This window comes from Mauremys reevesii, linkage group 2 (genome assembly GCF_016161935.1).
Source record: "Mauremys reevesii isolate NIE-2019 linkage group 2, ASM1616193v1, whole genome shotgun sequence".
In the NCBI taxonomy this organism is placed as follows: Eukaryota; Metazoa; Chordata; order Testudines; family Geoemydidae; genus Mauremys; species Mauremys reevesii.
In genome coordinates this window covers 237,682,762-237,692,780 of record NC_052624.1, presented here as the reverse complement: position 1 = coordinate 237,692,780, position 10,019 = coordinate 237,682,762, and the positions used below count along the sequence as shown (strand labels likewise).

General features: G+C 42.0%; 1 protein-coding gene across 4 annotated transcripts in view; it reads right to left on the bottom strand.

Moving 5' to 3' along the window:
• Positions 1-4,973: 4,973 nt before the first annotated feature.
• The window catches only part of LOC120397656 (myelin P2 protein-like), a 39,414-nt gene continuing 34,368 nt past the window's right edge, over positions 4,974-10,019 (bottom strand). For 3 of the 4 annotated variants that reach the window (XM_039523889.1, XM_039523890.1, XM_039523892.1), the window contains 2 exons: positions 5,836-5,937; positions 4,974-5,222 (listed from right to left, as the gene is read on the bottom strand). In XM_039523889.1, coding sequence (XP_039379823.1) covers positions 5,172-5,222; positions 5,836-5,937 — 153 coding nt within the window. In that variant the 3' untranslated portion in view covers positions 4,974-5,171. Of the gene's footprint in view, positions 5,223-5,835; positions 5,938-6,273; positions 6,447-7,521; positions 7,674-10,019 lie in introns of those variants that run through there. The other variant, XM_039523891.1, reaches the window with a different exon arrangement.

Below are 10,019 nucleotides of genomic sequence, written 5' to 3'. Positions count from 1 at the left end.
TTATTGCCTGTATACTGCCATCTATACGCTATTGAGTGGTTGGGTTTTCTTAAAAAAGGTTGACAGTTCCTGATGCTAAATTTGCCTCACTAGAAGAATCTGCCCCATGACACCATTGATCCTAACAGCATTATGTACTTGCCACCAGCCACTTCTTTTAAAATTCCATTTTGAAAAGAATTTTATATGAGCCCTGAAGAAGTTTTCTAATTACTGGGTAATGCACACTCATTTCAGTACCTTAGACACTGCCATTACAACTGGACCAGCTGAGGGAACACCATAAGAACGGCCATACTGGGTCAGACCAATAGTCCATCTAGCCCAATAGCCTGTCTTCCGACAGAAGCTGGGGTCAGATGCTTCAGGTGAAATGAACAGAACAGGGCAATTTATCCAGTGATCCATCCCCTGTCATTCAGTCCCAGTTTCTGGCAGTCGCGGTTTAGGGATACCCAGAGTATATGTTTACATCCCTGACCATCTTGGCTAATAGATGAACTTATCTAATTCTTTTTTGAACCCAGTTATACTTTTGGCCTTCATAACATCCTCTGGCAGCGAGTTCCACATGTTGACTGTACATTGTGTGAAGAAGTACTTCTTTATGTTTGTTTTAAATCTCCTGCCTATTAATTTCAATGGGTGATCTCTGGTTCTTATGTTATGTGAAGGGGTAAATAACATTTCCTTATTCACTTTCTCCACACCATTCCTGATTTTATAGACCTCTGTCAGAACCCCCTCTTAGTCATCTCTTTTCTAAGCTGAACAGTCACACTCTTTTTAATTTCTCCTCCTACGGAACCTGTTCCATACCCCTAATATTTTTTTGCCTTTCTCTGCACTTTTTCCAATTCTAATGTCTTTTTTGAGATGGGGTGACCAGAATTGCATACAGTATTCAAGATGTGGGTGTACCATGGATTTATGTACTGGCATTGTGATATTTTCTCTTATCTCCACCTCTTCTAATGGTTCCTAACATTCTATAACTTTTTTTTGACTGCTGCTGCACATTGAGCGTATGTTTTTAAAGAACTATTTACAATGACTGCAAGAGCTCTTTTTTGAGCAGTAACAGCTAATTTAGACGTTTTGTATGTATAGTTGGGATTATGTTTTCTAACGTGCATTACTTTGCATTTATCAACACAGAATTTCATCAGCAATTTTGTTGCCCAGTCACCCAGTTTTGTGAAATCCCTTTGTAACTCTTTGCAGACAGCTATGGACTTAACTATCTTCAGTAATTTTGTATTGTGTGGCTCTGATAACTCTATTCTTTGTTATAGTTTCAAGCAATTTACCCACTACTGAAGTTAGGCTTACTGGCCTGTAATTGTCAGGATCACCTCTGGAGCCTTTTTTAAAAATCTGCATCACATTAGCTATCTGATACAGAGGCTGATTTAAGTGATAGGTGACATACCACAGCTAGTAGTTCTGCAGTTTCATATTTGAGTTTGTAGAACTGGTGACTGCTGCCTCCCGTGTTGTGTCAACACTCAAGGCGAAGCTGGAGTACCTCTCCAGGGCGCAAGCCTGGGCAGATGATTTGGAGGCCCTGAGTTGCCCATGAATCAGGACCCCCCCTTCTCGGCATCACCGGTAAAATCCCGAGGAGAGGAAAAACCAATACGTCTGGTACCTGATCTGCTGCAGGAGTTGCTAGAAAGATACTAAAATATTCGTACTTGACTGCCTTTGGTGCTCCACTCCAGATTTTCTGTCTGAGTTTACTCTCAGAACCTTACATTCTCCTGAATTCACCCATGAGGCAATGGGGCTTTTCTGTAATAGTTTGCTCCCTTAGCCTTACATCCTCCCGGACTACCCAGAAGGCAGTGGGTTTGATGAGCCGCAGGTAGTAATGTCTGCTCTCATTAAGGTAGCAGGCATAGCCTGACCTGAGTAGGGTTACCATATTTCAGGTTCCCAAAAAGAGACACTGCCAGAGAAGTGTGTGTGGGGGAAGCATTTGAGGAGTGGTGTGTGTGTACTGTGAGGAAGTATTTGAAGAGTGCTGGAGGGGTGAGTGTACTAGGAGGGGGTATTTGGGGGTGCTAGAGGTGCATGTGAACTGGGAGGGGTACTGGAGGAGTGTGTTCATAATGGGATAGGGTTTTGGAGGGTGCTGGTGGTGTGTGTGTGTGTGTGTACACACTGGGAGGGACACCTGGGGGGTGTTGGAGGGGGTACTTGCAGCCTCACTCTCAAGGTAGGGTCCAGTGTCACTCCCTGTGACAGCAGCAGGATAGCTGGCGCAGGCCCCAGATGCAGCATCAGCCAGCACCTTCCTGCAGGCCCCCCCCAGGGCTGGGAACTGGGGCCTGAGTTGGCAAGGTCTGGCAGCTGGAGGGAAGGGACTAAGTGGGGCATGAAGACAGCTCTTTCTAAGCTGCAACATCTGCTCACAAAAATCCCAGCCCTTGCCTCTTATTTGCAAAAACCATCCAGACAGAGGATCAAAAATGAGATCATGTCTGGGGAAACCTGGACATATGGTCACCCTATATTTGAGTTTCTTATAACTCTTGTGTGAATGCCATCTGGTCCTGGTGACTTATTGATTAATGTATCAATCTGTTCCAAAAGCTCTTCTGCCAACATCTCAATCTGAGGCAATTCCTCAGATTTGTCACCTAAAAAGAATGGCACAAGTGTGGGAATCTCCCTCACAGGATTTGACTTCCAATTTTAAGAAGTCATTTTATCTTTTAGTTTACTAAGAAGAGAGATTTTCAATGGCTCAGGTAGCCTTATAGCAGCACACAGCCATTGCTTTGTAATATTCTACAGTTCAATTAGTAAGAATTTTAATAGGTTACTGCAGATGTTTATGAATCCTCTACTAGAATCGGTGTTTTTCCATTACAATTTACAAAACTTTCTTTAAAAGAAGCCATGGAGTGTATTTGAATTATTGAGAACAACCACTGCTTGCAAGACCCAAACCTAGTGATGTTTTTGTTTTGATCTTTCCTTTTTCACCATGGGCATGTCTACATTGTAATTAAACAGCCACAGCTGGCCCATGTGAGCTGATACAGGCTCAGGATACAGGGCTGTTTAATTGCAGTGTAGACATTTAGGTTTGGGCTTGTAGGTGGGATCTAGGCTCCCATGATGAGGGATCCCCAGTCTGGGCTGCAGTTATTGCATGCCAAGGGAGGCTAAGCCTCCATGAACAGCCAGGCACAGCCCCACCCATACTCTGCCTCAAGGCCCCCCTCCTGCTTCCTGTTCTTCCCCTGTGACCCCAACCCAGGCTGCTCCTCTTCCCCGAAGCGGGCTGGGACCCAAGAGACTTGGGGCCGGCTTTTGGACCACATGCTCAGGTTAGCCTCTCCAAATGGGTAGTTCATGTGCTACCTATCAGGCTGACCATCTACACCACAGCAGCCCCATGGCCTCAGCCTCATGTCAGCTGACAGAAGTATGTAAATGCACTTCAGTCTACTTGGCTTGTTTACACAGTTCACTAGTAAGTACAGTAGGGCTAGGATGTTTGGTTTGCTTAAGCATTAGATACTAGATCCCTCACATTCTAACCCCCTCTTGAAGTCTGTGGGCACAGCAGTCTACCCCCTCCCCATAAAAATAATAGAAATGAGAGATTTGCTAATTGTTCAAAGATGCACTCTTTTTCCTCACAGTCCAGAGTTATACTGAGTTAATGGATAAGCAGAACTGAGAGATTGAGCTAGTGATCTCAACTAGCAATTAAATAAAGTTCATAGAATCAGAGTTAAGGCCAGAAGGAAACATCTAATCATTTGGCCTATATAACCATCTCCACCCTAACCCCAATTAGACAAGTAGTATTATAGCCCACAGCAGTCTAAAGATCTGTTTAGAGCAGCATTTTTCAGAGAGAGGTCAAGGTGGACAGTTATGTCATTGTATCATATTTCCAAAAACCCAGCAGCTTCTAGGCTCTCAAACATGAAGCTCTGTTCACTCCTTTTGTGATTGTACTTTGGCCTTTCCCTCCTGATTACACACTGCTACAGAGTAACACAGCCTAAGAGGAGGTGCTGTGACCCCTTGGCTCCCTACCACTGAATGCACCCAATTGCTGCCTCACCATCTTTATTCTTTGGTTTAAAGAAAGTTCCAGTTCATGGATGCCTTGGAGATAAAAAAAATAAGCCTTACAACATGTGTAGAAGGTGGACTCTGCCAAAAACTGGAGGATTGAAGAGATGAGTCAAGCTTGCTTTGACAAAGAGGCCTTCACAGAGAAAGGACCTACTCCAAAGCCCTCATGTAAAGGTGGAGAAGCTCTAGTTTAGTGCCTCTGACCACAGCTGTGGCAGCTTAGTCTAAAGAGCTAGTCCTTTATCTAATGAACTAAATTCCAAACTATTCTGGGATTGGATAAGTTGGGCCCAGTAGTAAGAGAGAAGGTAGAAGTCTAGTCTCTCCTCCCACCAAAAACTTGTTTTTTTGTAGTGACACTGATATCACCTCACAGCACTGGGAACATAAGAAACTACAGCTGTTTTTGGAAGTCCTCTTTGGAGAAAGTTTGAAGACTTCCTGGGTTAGAACCCCAGTACTGAACACAGCTTCAGGTTTTAGAAGGAGATCTTATCCCCACACTCTGAATACATAAGACTAGCACACCTCACTTAAGGCAGAAATAAAAAAACCAAAGTCTCTTTTATATGATAGCCCACAGAAGGGACATAATCTAGCTTTCCAGTAGATCCCCGATGAAGTGATTGACTTCGTAACAGACAAGGACTAGTATGAAACTTGGATGTTAACTCACCCCAGCTACTCCTGTTGACAGAATAAGTCCTTTCAGCATTTAATTTTTATGTAGAATGGTATTACTATATCTGTTACACCTCCAAGAAAATAAACCACATTGTTTATAATTTAAGCGCAGATTGGCTGTGGACAAAAGTGAGCATGCGTATGTAGAATTATATTAACAGCATTGTAATCTACAACACATTCTCTCTGACCAAATGTTATTTTGGAAGATTTTATTGAGCAGCCACATTAACATTTCCGGTTACATTAGTGTTTGGAATTAGGATTCTGCAACCATTAGGCATTTTCTTCAGGCAACAAAACTACTACACTTCTACTTTAGTTTCCTTGACCTGAACTCATTCTCAGACCAAGTTAAATGTGCTCTTGGACATGGAGTTTACTCATGCTCTCTCATAGACTCTAGTGCAAGTGATGTTGTTCATGGTGTATTCCTGTAAGAAAAAGGAGTTTATTGAAACACATGAACTATCAGTGAGATTCAGATTGCTGTTGAAATAAGAGCCAATCTTTTCTCCCCCCCTCAGAACTATAGTAATAGTACTTTAGTAATTCCCTAGATACACATCTGGGTTTGTTACCTTCCCCAATTTAAGCAGAAGAGGGAAGGACAGTTTGTCCATTATTGCAATGAGACAATGGAGCTCACCACTTCATCTCAGCCTTGACCATCCCAAAAAGTGTGTCATGTTTAGGTAGTTCTCATTTGCTTCCATTTTGTTTATTTTACCCCACTTCCATTGGAGCATAGGTGCATTTTGACTATGCAATTCAAACAGGGTTTTTCTGGTTACAGCAGCTGTGTGGACAGTGCTGCCACCCATTCACCAGCTAATTCTTCCACACATGGGACTGAGCTTTGCTTCCCACCCAAGCTGGTATAGAGATTTGAAGCAGGTGGGGAATAGTTCCACACTAAGTCAGTCTAGGCAGTCAGAAGGAATGCAATTAAGTGGCCTTTTAGAAAGCCCTGGGTTTGCTTGAATCAGCCCTGATGCAATTCCATTAAGATATAGTTAATGCCAGTAGTCAAGTGATCTCACTCACCACAATCATCTTCCCATCTGCTAGTTTTCTCTTTATTGTGGTCTCTTTACCATCCCACTTCTGCACCTGAGTTAGTGAGCCTTCTTCCAAGGTGACAATGCTCTGCAAAGAGAGTAATTGACCAGAATCTGAAGGGGTGTGGGGGGAGAGTCTGAAGTTTAGAACTAAATAAATCTCCCCAGATGTTTCCAATTCAGCTATTTGTGTTTATGTTAATGCAAGAACACATGCTAGCAAAGTTGACTGCTCCCATTCTTGTTATCCAACAGCAGGCACTGATGGTTAAAAATGAGTTTAAGGGATTTTAATGGTATTTAACCCAGAACCAAGTTTCACATTCCCTGAACCCTTCATTTAAATAGGGCACTTTCTCCCTTCAGTTTGTTTCTCCTCAATGGAGTAATGGGAATGAAGAATGAATGCTGCTTTAGCACTCACCTTGGTTTTCCGGTCATCTGCTGTGGTTTCCTCAAACTCCTCCCCCAACTTGAAGGAGACCTCAGTATTTTTGAAAGTACTCTTTGTTTTGATGGTTATCACATCACCATCTGTGCTGATGGTCACAGTGGGTTTGGCCAGGCTGCCCAGTGTCCTGGTGGCTAAACCCACACCTGCAGAGGCACAAGACACTTTTGGTTCCTGATGGTGAACATGACATTTCTTTAAAGTGTGTATCCTCTCTGTGTGGGACATTCAAGACACACGTTATGAGGCATTGAGCCTGAACTCCCCTCATCTGAATGCTTCTAGCCACCTGACAACCAGGCTATTTAGGCCTCTTATTTATACAGATGACAGGCCTGTAAAAAGTTTTACTCACACTTCCATCAGCAGCTGACAAACCCTGTCCCACATGGAATCTAGAATGAGCTGGTGTAGGGAGGTCAGCTTTATGAGCTTTGCATTTTCAGTTTAAAGGTACATTCCACTGCTACTACAGTTCTCTCAGCAAAGCAATAGTCAGAGGGTAGAGGTCTTTAACCCAATCAGTGAACCCCAAAGCTATGCAGGTTTTAGATTGGAATCCTAAAAGAGGGTAAATTATAGCTCAGCTGTTACCCATCCACTGCTTCCCCTAAGCAGTGCACTCTGGTGCCAGGAATAATAAGTTATTGGTGATATTTTTATCTCTGATACCAACAGCCACATTTTGGTCCCTAACAACAGAGAATCTGAGACAGTGCCATTGACTCCCTCCGGATATACACCAGCATAGATCAGAACAAGATTTAGCCTTCAGTTTTTTATAGTGGTAGATGCTAGGAGCCAGAGCCTGCCCTTTTATGTCCCCCTTATCAAGACATAAATGGTCAAATGGTCATCCAATATTAAATAAGACTTTCTCTACACATCCTACTGAACAAGTAACTTACACCTACAATGTTATAGCAGCAGCTTCTTCCCTTTCAATTCTAATCCCCTGCCTAAGAAGATGCAAGGTCAGAATCTCATAAAAGTCTAGGAAGACACAGTAGGTATTTCTAGTTAACTGAAGCAACATTTCCTTTTTTTAAAAAGGAATTTAAACTGATACAGACTCTTTTTCCTTATTGAGTACTAGGGAACTACATAAGCAAGAGTCCCTAAGAACAATGAATGAAATCCCAAGACAGAGTATGTGGCTAGTTACGCTTTCCTTGCTAAATAGTGGGACATTCTCAAATATCACAGTATCATTTTTCTCACCCAGTTCTTTCATATAATCTTCAAATTTTTCACTGGAGACAAACTTCCAGATTCCCACAAACAGGTCACACATTCTGTAGCGCTTGTTAAGTAATACTACACAGGGAAAAGTCAGTAACTCTCAGCAAGAGAGAGCAAAAGAAAATGGAGAAACCTTCTTTATAAACCTGACCTGAACATGTGATTATCTGCGGCTGACCAATGGGAACTGAAGTATTTTTAGAGACTCCATTCCAGGACCAGATTACATCAGAGGCTCCATTTCTTTTAGCGAAAAACCCCAATCAAAATTGGTAGCAACACCCTAAAGTTGAATGAATTATCCTAACAGGATCCTGACATTCTGATACATCTTAAAGTCCAAACACACCATGTTTCATAGCTTCAAAAAAAAATTCCCCAACAGAAAAGAACTTCTTACCTGCTTTGTTAAATGAGAGCAGCAGTAGTTTTAAAGGAACACCAAAATTAACAAAGAAGGCTACAGTACACCAATCAACAGCAAAATGGGTGTTAGCAGGTCTTTCCTGTATCAACATAATAACAAAAGAAAATGGGTATTTGAAAAAAAAACCAGAATATTAATTTTAAAACTACATTGTGTCCGAGATTATTTTACCTACTACAGAGACAATTACTCCTAAGATTCTTATAAATGAAAGAGGTTAAACTAATATTTTCTCTGTTTATTGTTTGATTGCTTTGTTCATTGGACAACACTTTATGCATAGTCTGTTCCATTTGTTGTTTGTGTGAATCTCTCACAGAGCACCAGGGGAGAGCAAGACATTTAAAAAACTAGGGACATGTGGCTTTAAAAGTACAAACATGGCTGGGTGACCTGGGAATACATTATACCTGTGACAACATTTAATTTATTGTCAGGTAGACATTGTCTTTCCAACAGGTGACAAAGTCTACAGCAGGAGGCATATAAGGCAAGGCAGAACGATGGGATCAGACAAACCCCTTGACTGCTTCAAATGGAGACTGAGATCCCAGGGTGTCCAAAAAGAACACAGGTATTGATGTCTTTGGGACTGGAGACAGGGACCATAAAGATGCTACTGCTCTTGCGGCCATATTAAGGGAGCTAGTGACTTCAGAGTTTGGCCCCCAAAAGGCCCTATGGAGGAGGCAGATAGTACTTGGGGCTGAATTATGGTGTTTACTTCTGAGACCTGGAGCAACATCACTGGCAAAACTCCCATTGACTTCAATGGGGCCAGGATTTCATGCTTGGTGTCAATGGGCTGCCTGTATTTCTGGCCCTGGTGGAGGGAGTTAGTGGGCATGAAGATTTTTTATTCTACTATATTTTAAAAACAGTTTCATTTTTATGGGTATCTTAGTGCAGGATTGATGGCTTTCCCGCAATATACACATGAGGAATAGAAGATGAGATGCTACAAAAAGTAAAAGGAGTAAGCAGTGGGATTTGGCACACACCTTGCTAGATCTGTGCTTTCTTTCTTTATCTCTAAATCTTTTTTCTTTTAAAATATATTCTATCACCAGTTTTGTGATCACTTTTCCAAGCAATGGAGAGATCTTTGCAGTTGCAGATGGACAATTTTTCAAATCATATCTAGGTGTTGTATGTCTCATGGCCGCTCCTCTACAGATTCACACATGGGGAGATTCTTGCTGTGTCATCTCCTGTTAAAATCCAGCATCAGGGTGAGCTGAGATAACACACTATTGGTTGCTTTTGGTGTTGGAAGCACCTTTCCTGCCTTGTATAAAAGGCAGAAAAATCATAAGAGGAAAAGGCGAGGGAGGCCACTTGCTATCAAACAGCTACTAGATGAGTGTGTATTTAAAAAAAAAATAAAGCATTAATGTGTAAGAGTGGAAGTAGAATCCAAGTGGTGGACTATAAAGGGAACAAAGGAAACTGGAGAAGCAGGGAACTGAAGCCTAGAGTTTGTGTTCTGTATTACCTCAGGAAATTAACTTCTGGCCACTCTTTTAGAAGACAGCTAGGAAAGTAAGTCATAGCCTACAAGTTATCCTATCACCATAGTGGAATGCTCTGCTGGTAAGGGGTGGGGGGAAGAACACCAGAGAAACACCCCTAAACAAACTTCTCCTATTATCCAAGTATTTTACATTTAGTTGAAGTGTGATAACTAAGAATCTTACAGTCCCATGACCTTTTCAGGGTATTGAGTAACTCAAGATGTAAGAACAAGAGAAAGAATCACACCTGATTCAGATATAAATGCCAGTATTCAGAGAATGGGAGGTATGGAAGTAGCCAGTGTACAGTTCACTTTCCACAGCATTTTGGAAACTGATTTTGTTAGCTTTAGGGGATCTTGCTGCCCTAGTTCAGTTTTGGTTAGATCTAAGCTGAGCTGAAAACTGTTGGAATTTTTACATAGAATCATAGAAGATTAGGGTTGGAAGAGACCTCAGGAGGTCATCTAGTCCAACCCCCTGCTCAAAGCAGGAATAAACCCAACTAAATCATCCTAGCCAGGGCTTTGTCAAGC